Raw genomic sequence first — 19,144 nt, 5'->3', positions numbered from 1 at the left:
TTGTACATCCAACATTCATGTATTTATTTTTTATTGTTTCTGTTATGGTTCCGGTTGGATAATGTGTTATGTTCTATCGTTTGTAGTCCAAATAATCATAAAATAGCCTTTCAATACCATCATTGTCATGAAAATTGTTTGGACTGGTATTGTGAAAATAATTGTACAAAGTTCGAGATTGCATGTTCGTTACGTAAGTGCGTCACTGTTTGTGATGTCCTGTGGTGTCTGTCGTTGACGGAAGATGTTCGTTATTGTTCAGTGACATGCATGTTGTGTCGACTATTATTGTTATTTATTTGTGCGTTTCTCTGCGATGAGTGTTCTTGTTCTTGTTTGTGCTGTATTTTTGTCACGTAGTGTTGTCATTTTAGCGATATTTTTTTAACATTGTCATATAAGCGGGAGGTTTGGCTAGCCATAAAACCAGGTTCAACCATACACGGTGCATTTTTTCAACAGTATGTTGATTATCTAAAACCGGTTTAGAAAATAACAATAAGACGCGCAACACAGTAAGAGTTATGATCAACACATATCATCAATTATACATCGCTGTTCATAATAAAATTGAAATAGACAAAATTATAAATGACATAATCTTACATCATTTATTCCATTAAATAAAGTAGACTAAACTATAAGAGGAAAACAAAGTAAGAACAGGAACACTGAAGTGCAACAAAAAAAAATGCCAACATACATAGACACGAACTATTTGATAACAACTGCCATATTCCTGACGTGGTACAGGACATTTTAAAAACTGTCAAGGACATTTGAAATTCAGTAACTACTAACTTTATTAGCTGCAATGAAATTTATAGAAAGCTGATTGATCGGAGAAAGTATATTTCCGAATTTTCTAGAATTAAACAGGCAATTCATAAATTTTAGGTTGGCTCGTCAAGTGATCGTGCATTCTTTGTAAATCATCTTACGGAAGGTCGGACTGACTATTATGACTCTCCCTATGTGAGTCATCGTTGTTCGAAGTTATGCACTGGTGTGACATTAATTTTTAAGTCGACCTATATCATACAGTATAGATCAATTTGAGTTTCATCACTCTATAAGGATTGTTTATTTTATATATTTTTTGTAGTAATAAAAAAGTAAAAGTTTTTACAGCACGTATTTATTTTACTATCCGTTGATTTTTCCTTTCAGTCTTTGCAATTGAAGTGTTTTCCTTTGAACTAAAAACCTATAAATAAAAAAAAACATTTATAAATCATTATCGGTCTATACATTTTAGAAATATAGCGAATAACAACCAATTCACATTCAATTATCATACACTGTTCTTTTACGAAAGCGTTCTTTCTAAACCCGTACAGAAATTGCTAACAAAAGGACATAAGTTTCACATGTGAATCACATAAGATGCAAGTAAGAATTGTATGCAAATCAGAATGCTAACATGTGCAGTTTGGTAGTTCATATGTGCCCCAAAAAATCTAACATAATGTTCATATGTGCAATTCAAACCTCAGGTGAGCTTTTATCATCTATGTTAGTTTTATGTTTTGTACTTAAAAAGTTTGTCCATTCTTCTAACCATTTAAAACTTACGTAGATCATTGCTCATATGAGCTTTTTCAAAATGACTTGCCCAGTCATGTACTTGCTGTAAATTCAAATGCAAAGCATCAATTTGGAGGAAGATGGAGATGAAAAATTTCAAGCCATACTTTTGTGCTATTTGAACTATGGCATTGTTTGAATCTGATAAAATCAGTGTGGCTGTGGTTAGTTATTTGTAAGTTAACATTTCTATTTCATCATGTTCATTTTTGTTTCAGATTCTTAAATATATTACTTTTTTAAGTCCTTTATGGGAGTATGCAAGTGCTTCAATAAGTACTACATGTATATAGATAATTCCTGCTTTTGAACTTTCTGAAATACAGTACTTAATAAAAGACATTCAATATGTACTAAAATTGTAGGTCACTGCACTAGTTTTATAATGTAATGTAATGTTTTTAGTCATTATTGCTTAAAGAACAAAAAGGATAAAATAATCTGAAAATCATAACTGACAGTAATAAAAAATAACACTCTAAGCATGATGTGTCATATTTTTCTTATTTTTAATTATTCAAGATTTTTTTTATTAAATTTGAATAATTATCCTATTTTGAAGCAGCCATTTTGTTCATCATCATCTGGAAATTATGAGATAACAAAATCAAATGGGTCAACAAATTTTCACGTGTGCAAAATGTGAGCAGCTGCTCATATGAGCAATCTGATAAAATGCACATGTGAAACAAAAGCTTAAAAATTAAACATGCATGTCAAAAAAGCTAGTTTATTTTGATAATCCAAGCAAACTTTCCTTAGTGACAATTGCACATTTTACTTCCCTAACTAAACGGTACTAACAAGTTGCACATAAGATATAACGTTAGAAACTAACGTGATTGCAAATGAGATTTTTAACATGCAAATTAGGTTAGTCTTATAGTTGCAATTTTTTTGCTCACAAAATGCTCACCTAATTTGCATGTTAAAAACCTCATATGCAATCATGTTAGTTTCTATCGTTAGATCTAATGTGAGCATCTTATGTGTAACTTGTTAGTACCGTTTAGTTAGGGAAGTAAAATGTTCAAATGTCCATAAGGAAAGTTTGCTTGAATTACCAAACAAAACAACGCTTTTTGACATGCATGTTTAACTTTTGTTGTTTTAATGGTTTGATTTTGATGATATATAACAGTGCATGTTTACTAAGTATAACTGATGAAAATATTCCAAATCAAAGATACTATTTTACTAATAAAAGAAGTTTGAATTTGAAGCAGTGTCATTAAAATAAACACCAATACAAGCTGTTCTTCTGAAATTGGATTTTTTTACCTTCAAATATGATAGTTTGCTGCGAATTGAATAGATTATGAACATTATAACTTACAAAAATTACTTTCACATATGTAGCTATATTTATTAGTACAATAGTGGTCCAACCAGTAGGCCTCTGTATTGCTGTTGTACATGACACAATTACTGTTTGAGCCTTTTGAACCCCAGCCACCTGATGGAAACCAATTTTTATATGTCATGAGGGACTGGTCATAACTCCAACGAAACTGGCCTTCCTTAAGATCTGTCAGTCCTATCCAGTAATGTATATTTTCTGTCATATGAAAATATTTTTCTAATGATGATAGATTTACAACAAAACATTACTGGCTCAATACCACAGTTAGTAATTTCATGGCTTCAGTCGCATGAATGCAAACATTATATTCATTTGAAAGTGTATATTCCAAACTGTTATATGCATGTTTATACTGTAGCTAACATCAACAAAATCAACCACATTTTATGTTTGAGCATAAATGTGAAAATCTATGCCTATGCATGTAAAAAACAAGTCAAATAAGTAAGTGTAAATTCTGTTAATCCAATTACTCCTTAGGATTAGATACTAATGCTTGTTTAGCATAAATATTAAATCTTTTGTTTAGGCATTAATCGGAAATATGTAGATACGTCTGAACCAGAAACGTATTAACTTGCAACAACTCTATGGTAACTTATGGTTCGGAAATGGTATATTTTTATATATACAATTCTTTATCTTTCACATATATCGTAAAGGATGACAATGTTACTTGTCTTGTAGTGTCATACATCTTTGGCTTAAACAAACCTTTTGTTTTTCAAACATACCAAGTATCATGCATGTATACTGACAACACATTGGGTAGCTGTATGACCAGTAACATGTTACATATAAAATAATGCCCTTTTTGATTTTGATATTGACTTAATCAGCAAAAATATCAAGCGAGCCTACAAGAGCGAGATGACATTCGAGGTGATGAAGTCAGTATAAAAAATAAAATGCCACTATTCTTGTGATCGGCAATTTATTCTAAACAATAGGTTTTTTGTCTGAGAAAATGTAATAAAATGAAATAGTAAGTAAAACTATTTATACGCGTAGAAAACGTTGGGATAGTTGTTCGGTTGTATGAATGATGTCGCGTGCATTTCATAGATAAATTGACACGGATGGAAATGAACGCGTGACGTTGCTGCTGCGCTGTTATGTCACGTCATTGTCTAATATTTTCGAGTATCAATCCTGTCCATGATATAGACACATATTAGGTAGTAAGATCAAAGGGAAAGTACACATATTGTCGATAAATGGAAATATGAACGAACTGATCATGTATACCATAGCTACCATATATCATAGTTGTACCCTAAGATTAATCGACGAAATAAGGCAATATCTGACAAACGAAAGATTTATATTTTTCAACTGAGTTGGCCAGTTAGTCTAATGAGTGGGCACTTTATAAATGGTGTAGCCCTTGAAGTCAAATACCACTGAGAGAGCGGTATAAATTTACAATAGCATAAATGTAGTTCTTACATGTTTGTGATTGATTCATGGCGATCTATATAAAAATATATATTTTTAAGAAGCTGTGTGATAAATGGTCAGTTGGATAATTGGAATTCAATTGGAATAACAACTGACTAGAAGTTCATAGACTACTAACTCTTGACCATTATGCTCAAGCTAAACCTTCAGTAAAGATGAGTATTTAATGAGTAATCCTTAACTACGGTAAAAAATCACATTAATATAATACGATGCTAAGTTTTGCTTCACAACTTCACAACCACAGATGATAGACTTGAAGACATACATGTATATAACAAAGACAGAACGTACTAATTTTTTTCACGCATATATTTGATTTCACAAATAAGCTTTAAAAGTGACTTTCAGGTTTCTATTTGAATAGATTTCATACGTGGTATACATTGTTGGTATAGGCATTGTTGTTAAATTTTGAAACACAAAAAAATTGTTTATAAAAATGGTTATAATAGGACAAATTGAAGAACAGATATTTTGATTTTTAATGAATCACATTTTGTCTTTCAAAATTATTTGCTACGTAATGCTAAAATGCATTTATTGATTTGAATTGATTTTCCAAAGTTTCAGAAAGGTGGGTGAAATATTTGTCGATTAACATTAAACAATAAATAATAGTATCAGTGACAATAAATAAAAGAAACATTACATTGTCATTTTCGGGCATCAACGATTTGATGAATATGAGAGCAATTTAATTATCAAAATATTTACTTTTAGGCCGTTTTGAAGCTATCCAGCTGTTTTCTGAACTGTCGCCAATTTTGACAATATATCCACCAATTTCTCTGCATTTCCTCTACAAAGATTCCAAAATGGCTAAGACAGACAATGTTATAAAATCATAATTATATAGTAAATACACTAAAACATATTGTATTTATGAAATGGCTTTCATTAATAAATAACCGAACGTTTACTTTTTATAAGTACCAAATTGTCACTTGTGGAACAAAAAGTGCTTATTCTTAGATCTTCTATGTTTCCAGGGGATTCGTGTTTCTTTTTATATTTCTGCAAAGAGTAAGGCGAATTATTGATTTTCTTTTTTTCCTTTAACCATGGTGTTAAATGTCCCTTTTCAACTTGTTTCATTATGTGTATTCTGAAAGCCTTGTAAACAAAAAAACATCCTTTGAAGCACCGGTTTTCGGAACTACAATACAATCATACGGTTTGCCTTTGTTGCCATAACGTAGAATTTTTTCATCGATTATGTTGAGGATTGCAAGCAAATCAGCCTATTAAATTACGTGCATAAAAAAGTTGTCTAATGGGTCAGGTTTATTTGATTGTCTTTGTCAAAAATGGCCTTTTATATCTGACTACTATGCGGTATGGGTTTTGCTCATTGTTAAGGCCGTACGATGACCTATAGTTGTTAACTTTTATATCATTTGGTCTCAGGTTGAGAGTTGTCTCGTTGGCAAGCATACCACATCTATATTTACACTTTTGAAGCGTAGATTACCGATGTCATGCATTGAATATAGAAGAAAACAATCAATGCATGTAGTAAGTATAATTCCTATTTGTTTGTTAATTTCCTGTTAACTTGGACTAGATATCAAAGAATAAAATAAAATGTGTCATGTTTCTAAAAAAAACGTTATTAAATGCCCATAACAACTATTGGAATCAAATGATTTCAAAAATAACTTGTCGGATTCATTGCAAACCACATCAAACGTTTCTGATATCAAACACACTATATAAACACCTAGTCTTTTTCCATGTACTTGTCTGCTTGGTTGTCCTAAACTTTATGAAAAAACATGTTGGTCAATTTCATTTTTTCCATTACAGAATGTAACTTAAGTGTTTTTCTCGAATAACGTTTATTTGTAACATGTATAGTAATTTGACATTTATCATCACCCGAAAACGTATTAAAAAAGAGAAGGATTATTATGCAATTACTGTTTTTTGATGGGGTAAATAAATAAACTCATCAAACATACCAGGCTTTTATTGACTTTTGAAAAAACTTATATTCACTGAGGCCAATACCCGTTTTTTAAAAGTCATACAAACCATGCATTTACCGAAACAAAACACAGTACCACATCTCCTTACTTCTATACAGTAATTGTTTTATGATATATTCCGAGAGAGGAAACATGTATTTAATGGCACTTATTTATCACAATCAATTGTACATCACTTATTTTACAATGTAAAAACACGTGACGTTTACGCGGTGATTATCACTTTTCTTCAGGTGAATATGCTGTTTTATTCAAAATCAAATTCATATAGAAAAACCTACTAAAATAAAGCCAGTATGCAATATCACTTTTATCAAAATAGAAGGTGAGAGGTCAAGTCAACTAGTATCTGTAATTGTCTTTTTACAATTAAAAGATATATTTTGTTTTTAGGTTCTGCAATAAAAAAAACTGCAAGCACTTTTTTTCGTTGTCTGTGTTCAAATTTTGAGACTAATTTATATCCGTGAAATTGTATCATGTGCACATACATTTATATTATAAATTTTTAAACAATCATCGTAGCTTCTAAGCAGCGATACTTAACTGACAAGTATTACGTTAAGCTTTGTTTGCTTTGTACATTAGTAGGTTAACATAAACCTATAAAAAGTACACCATTAAATAGTGTGCCTTAACGTAGTTATTGAAGCTATTCATATAAATGATGTGACTAGAAATAGAAAAAAAATGCAATCAACCTTATTTAATATTAACATATCTGGAAATAATGATTATGCATGAGTAAGAGTTAGGATATGTATCCATTTGTAAGTCCTTCAATGTTGTTTGTGTCGGTTGTAAAAAAATAACAACATTTGTGACATGAACTGGTGTTTAACGTTATATAAGCTGGTTTGCAACTGATAATAATTCTAAATATAGGTTACCTCTGATGTAAACCAGTCGAGGTTGTCTGTTCCGAAATAATAGCAATGCCCATTGTATTTCTGCCACTGTCTTGCTTTTGAGTAAATTAAAGAAGAAAAAAATGTATTCTTTAGTTGACAATTTCAGTAATCTAATACCTTGTAAATGTTAAAACTTTGTGTCATCGATTTGCATAACCACCGATTTCTTTTTCGATCCTAATTAAACAGTTATTTTTCTATGCAACGTCAACGAAGAAGGTTTATGTCGTCATGCAATTCTCGATTTTTCATCTTCGTCTTTTTATTAGTTTCACATCTTTTGTAATACATTTTATTGAATATCTTTACTTATTAAAGTAAGCAACTGCAAAAGTAGATAATATATTTAGTTTAAACACATGGAACAGTTTGACATCTTGAGCAAGTACTAGAAAACTAGGGATGGACAGAAAGTCATATAATGAAACAATTGTTGACTTTTGATATCAGTTGGTACAATGATTTATCCACCCTTGAGATATGACATGCACAAGGGTTGATAAATTATTCTATCAACCTCATCAAAAATCAATAATTGTATATTATTCCATATATTCATATCGATTAAAATATCATATAGTATTCATAAATATGATATTATAATCTGACACATTGCTTTATCATGTAAGTGTTGTATAATGCAAAAAGCGTTGGAAAAAACAGCGTTCGTATCTCCAGTTAATCAAAATAATAATAATTATATACTCGTCAACGGCTCGTAAAGTGTATTAACTTGAATAAATCGAGGTGATATCAAGCGATCTCCAATTCTCAACCGTTACGTAACCTTTCAATCACTTTAATTATTCGGTAAACATAAAACATAGACATAATATAAGTGATGTATATAAAAAGGAATCACATGATATAGCATGCCCACATGAAGGTTGGTTCTAAATTTCAGAAAGCCTTGATTTGTAGATTCTGGGAAAAAAGCGATTAAAATTGTATGTGACGGACGGGCTGACAGGCGTAAACCAGTATACTTTAGTATTCCTTAGTTTATAGGATGTTAAGGTAGTTTTAAAGTTGAAAGTAAAATTAATAAAATTATTGTGAAATCATGCAGTTGGTGACTGAAAGCCGCATGTAGTTTTCTTGCAATTACAAATGCATGCAGAAAATCTATTGATTGTTCTTGATTTTTCTGATACAAAATAATCTCAAGGCAGTACACAATCGATTACTAAAGAAAAAAAAACTTTGGGCCTATGTGCTTGTTGGTTTGTTGTTGCTAAAAGAAAAAAAATCATTTTTAAATGCTAAAGATAACATTACTATTTTCGTGAAAAATAACATCGCAGTGTATTGTTAATAGAACATTTTTCAATCAGTATACAATCGACTATAAGGGATAAACAAAATGTGTTTCCATGTGATGGTTTTTTGGGGCTTAAAGCAGAAAATCTAATTTTTTAATACCATAAAAAGAAGCATGGAATGTTGACAAAAAAAAAATAAGCAGAAAATAATCAATAAGGACCAACACGAATTATCATATATTTACCTATATAATTGGTATAAATAAGTACTGTTGCTATCGTAAATCAAAAACTTACCCTTAAAATCACTTTCTATCAATTTTAAATCATTGTCAAGGGTTTTAATCTTCCCATCCACATTCTTTATATGACTTTTTAACGTAGCTACAGTTTTCTGTACATCGGTTTCCAAAGTATTAACAGTTCTATCGAGATATGATTTTAAAGCAGTGAGAGCTTTCCTTGAATCGTCAAAATCTTTTTTGGATCCAGTAGTTAGGCATGGTAAACTTAAGACATCATAAGGAAGAAACACAAGTACCAATAGATACATCATGTTCATCATGTTACTGAAATAAAGTTGTTTTTTAAGAAAAAAGGCTATTTTTCTATACTTTTTTGGTAGAAAACAAGAAACATAAGTCGAACTCAAACAGACAATATAGTGTCCAAAAAGAAAAACAACGGAAAGATAAACTACAGTTTACAAAACATTACTTTGAAAACTTAAAACACGAACTCAGCAAAACACCAGCCGTGAGAGTTAGTCGCAGGTGCTATGTAAGAGTTAGCAAATTCTGCTCCCTTGTGGTACCTGTACTATTTCTCAGGATGTAAACCGTCTGTAATAAGTCGCATTAAAATGTATCAATCACAATTACCAAATGTCCAGCGTTCAACGATAAAGGCCATATCTGGAAAACTTTATCTGTTAATGTTTATTTATTGAGAAAAAAATCTTTTAATAAGTAAGAAGCGGGCTTTGAAATAAATTTCAGTAACAGCGAGTACCGTTAGCTTGACAAGGAGTCTTGTAAAAAAAATGAATTAGTACAAGTTTGTTTCCATTGGTTTAAAGTTTTTCTCCAGGAATGTAATGATACATATGTGCCATACATAAATAACAGGACATCCTTACATGGCAGGCTGTAAATTTTAGGCGGGTATCTTGAGACTAGTTTTCTTGTGTTAAATTGTGACATTTCATCATCTATCATGTGTATGTGTGATTTTGAATGAACTATGATCGTTAATGATTACTCTGACTTAGCATATGGACAGAAAGGCAGGAAAACGTAAAAAATCTCATCAAAGATACCAGGCTTATAATTGTGTTTACCAGACGCCCGTTATGTCTACAAAAGATACATCAGTGACGCTCGAATTAAAATTTGTTAAAGGCCACAAAGTATACAAAGATGTAGATTATTCAGGGAAAAAAATTCAGAAGGTTTTGCCAAATACAATGTAGGGAGGTCGCCAATGCGATTATCGTAACGTAATGATTTCCTTGCGACGGCAAAAATATCGGATTTTACCCAAGTTCAATTACTTTGAAAAAGGTGAAAAATATATTGTATGAGCACAAAATTGATATGTAATTAAAGTTCAGACATTTATCTTTCTAAATATATAAGTTTTATGGGTATTGCAGTGATTTGGTTCGATAAAAAAATGTTTGAAGTGGAGTTGTTTTGAAAAAAATGGCCGCCGGAAAAACTATGTGTCAAAGGTACTACTGATTTCAAATTCATTCCGCAAGCTGTTACTCGTCAGATTTTCTTCATTGATGGCTTAAAATTTTGGACATATATTCAAGTTTTATGATCCGGTTGTCAGTCATACTTAGCGGTCGATTTTCAGTATAGATATGAAAAATCTTTGTAATAGATGTGAAAAAAAAATCGTTTACGACTTTGTAAACACCATTGACACTCAGATTCATAAATTCCAGAACTTTCTCCTTCCACACGTATCCATGGTTTCACATGGAAAACAATAGCGGTCTGCGGAATTGATTGGATATTTGTATGAGCAGGGCGTGGTTTTCACGCAAAAAATTTGCGAAAAGAGTTGTCTGTTCTTGACTTCCGGAAGTGATGTATCCGCCATTGTGTCTAACATGAAATTTGAAACTTGTAACAAAATGACTTTTACCGACTATTTTTTTGGACGGACTGCTTACTGAAAGGGCAGACAACGTTGGAAATAGGCCACGGAGGCCAATCACGTATGGTAAGTACCTTTATTATATCTTATATTAGCAAATTTGTCTATTTCTGGGAGGGGAATTCCTTGTTTCATAAAAGTCAACAAAAATAACTTTAAATTATTTCCAAGGTGTATTTTTTTGTTTAAATATATTAAACTTATTAAATGAAAGGGACTTTCTGTCAGCAATTTTTTTTAAACGCTCCCCATGGCCTTTTTATCAAGCTATGAATATGTAATGAGGTAAATTCTCCTAACGTTGGAATGTGATCCGTTCGGAATTTCTCGGGTTTTATTCATTGATAATACTCGGATTTTTCGGTGCTTTACATTGCATTTGATGATAGTTGGTACAATTTGAACACATTACATTTCTTTTATTCATTTTGAGACAGAAATATGTTGTTTAAACCATAGATTAGTATATTACCAACTATATATTTATTCTAAACCTATGGATTAGGCATAATGAACTAAAATTTTCTTTTTCAAAAATGCTTTCTGTCAAAAATGTATATGACAGTTTGGAAGAATATATTAGCACACATTTAATACATGTACATCTATATTTATGATTTTTCAACAGTAGCATGAGTATGTTATTTTAACTAATTGGTCATAATAAACAATACTGTAGATGTTTTCTTAAATATGCACACTGTTTAAAAAGAATTTTTGTTGATATTTGCATCTTTTATTTATATTTATATTCAAACTTTTGATTTTATTCCTTGACTTTTGAATTTGATATGTCACTTTTAAAATTCCAATGGGAACCAATTGTGCCCCTCTTCTTGCCGACTTGTTTCTTTATTATTATGAGGCTGACTTCATACAGGAACTTCTTAGGAAGAAAGATAAGAAGTTAGCAATATCCTTTAACTCTACGTTCCGCTATATAGATGATGTTCTCTCACTAAATAATACAAAATTTGGTGACTATGTTAAACGAATCTATCCCATCGAACTAGAGATAAAGGATACTACAGATACAGTTAAGTCTGCCTCATATCTTGACTTACATCTAGAAATTGACAATGAGGGTCGGTTGAAAACAAAACTTTACGACAAAAGAGATGATTTCAGCTTCCCAATTGTGAACTTTCCATTTCTATGTAGCAACATTCCAGCAGCGCCTGCATACGGAGTATATATCTCCCAATTGATACGATATTCCCGGGCTTGTGTTTCCTATCATGATTTCCTTGATAGAGGATTGCTGCTCACAAGGAAGCTATTAAGCCAAGAGTTCCAAATGGTGAAGTTGAAATCATCCCTTCGTAAATTTTACGGACGCCATCACGAGTTGGTTGACCGTTATGGAATAACCGTTTCACAGATGATATCGGATATGTTCCTTATGTCGTAACTATAATACCCTTCCCTTTTCACGAATGTGACTTACCGAATTAGACTATTTACCGGATTTGTAATAACATAAGCAACACGACGGGTGCCACATGTGGAGCAGGATCTGCTTACCCTTCCGGAGCACCTGAGATCACACAAGTTTTTTGTGGGGTTCGTGTTGCTTAGTCTTTAGTTTTCTTTGTTGTGTTTTGTTTTCTGTTATTTGTCTATTAGTCTTTTTTAGCCATGACGTTGTCCCTTTGGTATCTTTCGTGTCTCTTCTACGGTTTAGTCAACAATGTATAAATACTGGAAGTAGTGAAGCGCTATCATGATATCAGACGAGAAACATCAAACAATTACAATATGTTTTACAGAACGAGTGGGGTAGTCTCAACCAACAAAATACAAATTTTGTAAAACGGGACAAAAAAGATACATGAAAGGGTACTTGAAATGCAGAACCAGTCTATGTAGGAGAATCGGATTTTTAGCGGTGTAGCAGAAGAGTCTCAAGAAACTCTGGGAACAATTTCATGTTATACGTCGTACACCACGTAAGGACAGTTAGCCCCAAAACGGAGTGCAAAATTTGAGAAAAGAAAGGATAGAAGGCAGCAGAAAGTAAAATTAAAGGAACTTTAAAGAGGCGATTTAAAGTCCATGAACAGTCTTGGCCTAAAGTTCAGGCAACACGCAATAAACGTTGCTCCATTTTCCGTTTTCATCAATAGCAGGAGGACGCTGCCAAATTTTACGCTGACAAACTCATAGTTAATGAAAGGCAGATATATCTGTCTACTTATCACATACCCCGTGACCAAGTTTAAGCTCCCCAGCCAGTTTAATCTACTCGTTATCCTGCATTACAAATGCCTGCGCAACAGGATATGGGGATAAAGTTGTTTGCAAGAAAGCAGCGAAAAGTAAACTTAAATGACATTAAAGAGGGCGATTTCATAGTCCATGAACAGTTTCAGCATGAAATTATCGCATCACGCAATGATCTTTGGTCCATGTTCCGTCATTATCAACAGCAGAAGGTCGCTGTTCAAACTACCCGTTTTCCTCAATTACAAATGCTTCAACAACATGATAGTCAACATCAGTTTTCGCAACTGGCCAGTAGGTAAAAAATAGAAAACAAGACTAAGACATATTTTTTACTTGTTTGTATTTATACCCCCTTCCTTTTTATAATAGTGAATATATTTCTCCACAGATAGATGATGAGATAAAGAATGAATTTGTTTCTCTACAAAATGACTGCACCTTTTCATACGCTTGTTAGGATTTCAATGCAAGAACAGCTGTTTTACCATCGTTAATATTTATTGATATGCAAATTAGATACATATCTTACACGATGTACTAAATAATGTTAGTTAATATGTTTTCAACTTAAAATAATTGCTTGATATAATGTACCACTTGAAAGATTTAACAAAGATATGTAAAAGTCGAAAGCTCTATGACTATAAATTGATTTAGTTGTGTTAAAAACTTTAATTTTTTTTAGCAAATACGAAATTTATCATGACAGTTAAATTAGTAGAATACTATCAGGGGTTTGAAGCCTTATTGATTATTTGATTGTGTCATCTGACATTTTCTTAGACTTTAATTTCCTTTACTTTGGCCAATGAAACTACATTTTACTATGAAAACGTTACACTACAGTAAACACTTTTGAAAAACCTCTAAATTTAAACGGAAAGAATTCTGGAAGGTTTTAAAGAGATTTAGCGGCAAACGTAAATACAGTATATTCAGTTTGCATTATCTGTGTATGCTCCCGCCGCGAGCATGCTCGGCGAGGGGGACATTAAGTGTTACCCTTATCCGTCCGTTTGTTCGTCCGTACGTCCGTCACAATTTCGGTTTCCATTCTCTTACTTTAGTTTGCCTTAACCAAATGTTAAAATACTTATAGACAATGCTTATTACAATAAAAAACAGATCAAGCTCAAAGTTGGTGGCCACACTTATACAGTTCTCTAGTTATATCCCTTTATACCGTTATATGCAAGCCAGGCATCCCATGGGCACATTTTCGATTTATTTTTTATCATTTTAGAAAACTTAATATTGAAGAAAATCAGCACAAACATTATATTTTGAACAGACCAACATATGACAACGAAATCTTGTGCTATTAAAAATTCAAAAGCACCTGTCTGAACGATATTGTAAATAAATATATGAATATCAAATCCACGTCTGATTATATGATATCGATTCACACCAACATTTTTGATTTGATATTAGATAATGGTCTAATACAATAGGCATGGACCATACACAGTCATTTAAGCTATAATACAAAAACAAGTTGATCAAACTGATCCACACTCATGTCATCACCCTAGTATAAAAATCGGCAAACAGTTCACATTTGTCCTAAATACAAGACTTACAAAATTTGTCGATTATATCGAACTGATATTAAAATCACAAGCTGTTTTTTGGAAAGAATACAAAACTACAGATATATTTATTTGTGTAAGGGGATAAAGTTGTCTTGGACCTTGTCAATTATAAAATAGCTTTTGACACTGTTTGGCAGGTAGGTTAACGGCCAAAAAACATAGCTAGTTGAATTAACGGTAAAATATTGAGAGTAATAGTTAAAACGTATAAAGGTCTTAAACCTTGTATCGAAAATGCTAATGAATTAACTGATTATTTTAGTTGTGAAATCGGTGTACTCGTACGTCAAGGATAAAATAAATATTCCTTTTTAATGTCAGGAAGTTTTCACTGAAACTAAAGTTTCTAGACTAGATATGGTTACAAATTTTTAAACAGTAAACACTCAGTTTTATGCAAAGAGTTCAGAAAAAAATGAAAAATGTGTACACAAATTTGCGAAAAACTCGCAATTTTCTAAACTAAATGCCAACTCACAGAAGAACAACTATTTAAATGATTTCCCTATTTAGTTAGCCACAATATATAATTCACTAAATATGATTATATTAGCGGATATTTGTTGAATCATTCGTTTTATGTTTTGGACCAATACTAGCAAAATATACATCGGTTTTACAAATTTTGGCACAATAAACCGTTTTAACATTTTACGGAGTCGGTCATTGACTGGATATACTATCACAAAGAACGTTGAATTCATGTCAAAAGGGCACTGTTTCATTTGCATGTGATAAGCAAGAAGCAATTCGTAATTCGTTTCTAGAAATATACAATAAAAATAAAAGCTCAAAGTTGAAACTGAAATATATAGAGATTGACACAATCATCAAACCCATGTTACATTTAAAAATCGTCTAAGAAAAGGAAGATTGCTTACAATAATCATGATTATAGTTATTACTAACATTTGTAGTTATTTTCTTATTATCAAAATACCAGTATTATCCAATAATAAATTATTATCATTATTTTTTTTTTATTACTAATATATTCTTATTCTTATATACTGAGAAATTCGCACAATAAACTCAATGTACAAATATAGTAGCCAACAATTATCTGTTTCAGCGATTAAAGTATTAATATTACAAATTTCAGTGATACAAACACTAGGGTTAAATTATTATCAAATATTATAGAACAAATAAAACTTACATTGCGAATGAAAACCAATGGGCGTATCGTGTCGCTGTAGTTATGGTAAGAATAGTGAAGTTCTATGTTCATAAATATAAGTAAAGGTAACAGATGTTGACATCATTATCATTACAGGTAAACAATATATTTGTTTCCAATACAGTGTTCTATCTCATTCCAGGAAAACAGATAACATTTTACGAAACAAACCGATCCAAGTAAAATAATATGGTAACTACCAAATAAAGGTTACCTATTATTTGTCGCTATTGTGTGGATTTCAGAAGAGCTGGGGGTTAGGGGTTGTGTACGATACAACTGGTTGTCATTTTATTTGATGTTTAAAATTTATAGTTTTACTAAAAGCTAATGATGTACTGTATCTTCATGCAGAAAACCTGGAAGCCGGTATATATTAGATTAATTGAATCGTTACAAGATACAAGATATTTTTATTAGCCAATTATGGTGGTCATTACTAAGCATAGTAATCATTCATAACAAAACATAATGAATACATTAAACAAACTTAAAATCTTTGATTGACACTGATTAGTTAGCAAAATCCATATATATATAATTCAAACCAATTTACTGTAAGTTTTAATTCATGGTTGCCACAAACCACATTATGACACCACTTTACAAAATTTTGACATGTATAAAATATAATTGGTCGTCATTTGCCTTACCGTTATTATGTCAATTGATGTCTCGCTTGTTTAATAGGAACACGAATAATGCTACAAAAGTTAAATTTTATATTTAAAACATTTACATTGATGGGAACTTATAAATATATTCATAAGGAAAATACCATTATATTTTACAAGCTTTGATTTTATGCCAAAAGTATTTTACTTTTTCTTGAACAACAAATGTATTTTGATTAATGATTTTCATCTTACGGTGTTTATATATCCAACTCGTTCGCCATGCCCGTGTCTGCAGTGACTTTATAAATTTCAACGAACATTCAAAATAGGCGAATGATGCCAAAGGACTCTCATTATACGATGGGAAACTTACGACGCCTTGGCGGAAAACAAAAGACGACGAAAGACAAAGAAGTACACAAAACACTACACAGAAAACTAAAAACAGAATAACATGAACCCCAAAAAATGGTCCATGTTACACCACTGTCCCAGGTAAGGGAAATTTTGAACGCTTGCAAACATTTTTAACCCCACCACATTCTGTATATACCTGGGATTCAGTGGTTGCTGTTGATTGTTGTCTGTTATATTTGTTACCGTTTATAGTTGTGAACATAAACCAGGCTGATGGTTTTATCGTTTAAACTGTTTTAGATTTTTCATGCTGAAAAGCGTATCGGACACAACCTACTTACATGTATAAGGTTTTTTCCCCCCTGATTTATGAAATAATTCATTAATAAATGGTTTTCTGATATCGTGTTCGTTTTATAATTTTAACGGCCCTTTTTTGCAATTTCATTATTCTGGCAGTTGCAAATTTATTGGAATGTTCCATACGGAACAAAATTAGTCAAAATGTGGAAGAATCGATAGGCGATTGGGGCATGACACCGTTTGCTTCTTCGCGTATTTTGGTGTTTGAAGTTATTTCAGTAAATATTATTTAATATCTTAATAGATTTTCCCTTTACTTATGTGTACTTGCTCTTATCTATATGATTTTATAATGCAGTAGTTCATATATGCTCTCTATTATTATTTTTTTCCTCGTGACAAAAAAGATCGAACAATTACATATCATACACCTAGTAACCTTCAGCACATTTTATACACCATACATAATTTAATTACACATAAATTAGGACATGTTTCAACTACAAAAAGTTCACTACCTTTGGTTTCTGTTGGTTATCCAAAATTGACAATTTCTTATTACGGAAGTATATGTCCTACGCATGCACCGTATACTTTCTATATGAAATCCGCTTTATTTGAAAGGTTTCACGTATATATATATATTTTTTTTAATATTGGCGCTAGTAAAGCATTTGGTAACCTTTCATATTTCACGATTTCATGCATTGCATTCGGAGTCTGCGGCGTCGTTTGGGTTCTACGTCCGACATAAGGAGACGAAAGAATGATAAACGGTATAATTTAAAAATAAACTTTTAATTTTCAACTCTCACAAAGTTAAATTGATTATCGATTCGAAAGATTACAGGGAATGATATATGTGAGAACATCAGTAAAAATTTCAATGTCAATGTTTTAGACCCTATTCCATACTGATATTTGAATCAAATAAGATTATTTAGAAAACATCAAGTCAACACGACTGCATAGTAATACAAATACCGAGTAGCAAACATAATTATATAAGTCAAATTAAATGAAATCCAAGTCATCGAAATTATCAAAATGAGTGGAAAACAGAAACCAATATTTGGGCTGAAAAATAAACAGAGTGGGAAAATACAAAGAAGTATTCAAAACTAAAACTGTCGAACAACAGAAAATACAATGGCAAACAGTCGACGAAAGGCAAACACCAGTCTACAAACACTAAACAGACTACAGATTGCAGATTACAAATCCTATAAAAAAATCGGGGTTGAATACTTCGGAAAGGAGAGTAGCTAATTCTCAACTAGTTGCAACCGGCGTGTTTCATAAGGCGGGTTCAAATTATGTAATGTTACAATTGAGGAAAAGAAGACAACATTGTGGCTCCTTTGGGTAGAACGCATCCGTAGTCATCTGTGAAACATGTATTCTATTTCTATCAACCAAATCAAGCTGACGTCCGAAAAAATTTCGGAGGATAACTTCAACGTTTCAATTTGATAAGGAAGGCTCTGTTGATTCTTAAGATATCTAAAAAATCATAAATATAAAAGTACAAAACTACTCTGTTATAACAGTCTTAATTGGCAATGAATGACTTTCGATTGACTAATCTATTTTAAGAGTATCATTTATCTGGACTTTACTATGTACACATCATATCATCTGTCAAATTATGACTTGGCTTCGTGTACTATTAAACCACCGGAACATAATTAGTTCTCACTAACTGATGCACTTTTCACAGAAAGTGCCATTAGCCTGTAATTCATCAAATTAGTGGGATAAGATTGGATCTTCTTTCACGTTAAGAGGTTATTCGATATCAATTGTCAATTTTCGATTGTCTTCTGAAATTATTGACAATTTCATTTCAAGAGGAGAGTGATATTTGTTCGGATAATTACATAAATGAAATAAAACAAATTGTTGTTTCTGCCAAAGACCTCTTTATAACGAGACTATGCAGCACAATCATAGAAAGTTTTGAGTTTTTTTAAACCTGTCCGTTATAAAATCTCTTACGAATTGAAAATTTAATCTTTCAGACTAGTTTTTCAGTACTTATTAAGCTTAATTCATCGGTATTCTCTTAAAGAAAATCTGTCAAGTGTTTGACATTATTTGACAAGTTTTTTTCTGTACTTAC

At 31.6% G+C, this 19,144-nt stretch overlaps 1 protein-coding gene across 1 annotated transcript; it reads right to left on the bottom strand.

Moving 5' to 3' along the window:
* Positions 1-1,120: 1,120 nt before the first annotated feature.
* LOC127705210 (perlucin-like protein) lies at positions 1,121-15,763 on the bottom strand. The gene is made up of 6 exons (XM_052209529.1): positions 15,725-15,763; positions 8,873-9,144; positions 7,293-7,366; positions 5,129-5,213; positions 2,924-3,145; positions 1,121-1,207 (listed from the first exon to the last, which is right to left on the bottom strand). The coding sequence occupies exons 2-6, from the start codon at positions 9,138-9,140 to the stop codon at positions 1,200-1,202; spliced, it is 657 nt and encodes a 218-aa protein (XP_052065489.1). The 5' UTR covers positions 9,141-9,144; positions 15,725-15,763; the 3' UTR covers positions 1,121-1,199.
* Positions 15,764-19,144: the final 3,381 nt, after the last annotated feature.

The sequence above is a fragment of the Mytilus californianus genome, unplaced genomic scaffold, assembly GCF_021869535.1.
Source record: "Mytilus californianus isolate M0D057914Y unplaced genomic scaffold, xbMytCali1.0.p SCAF_6, whole genome shotgun sequence".
Classification (NCBI taxonomy): domain Eukaryota; kingdom Metazoa; phylum Mollusca; class Bivalvia; order Mytilida; family Mytilidae; genus Mytilus; species Mytilus californianus.
This window is presented reverse-complemented; position numbering and strand designations above follow the sequence as displayed.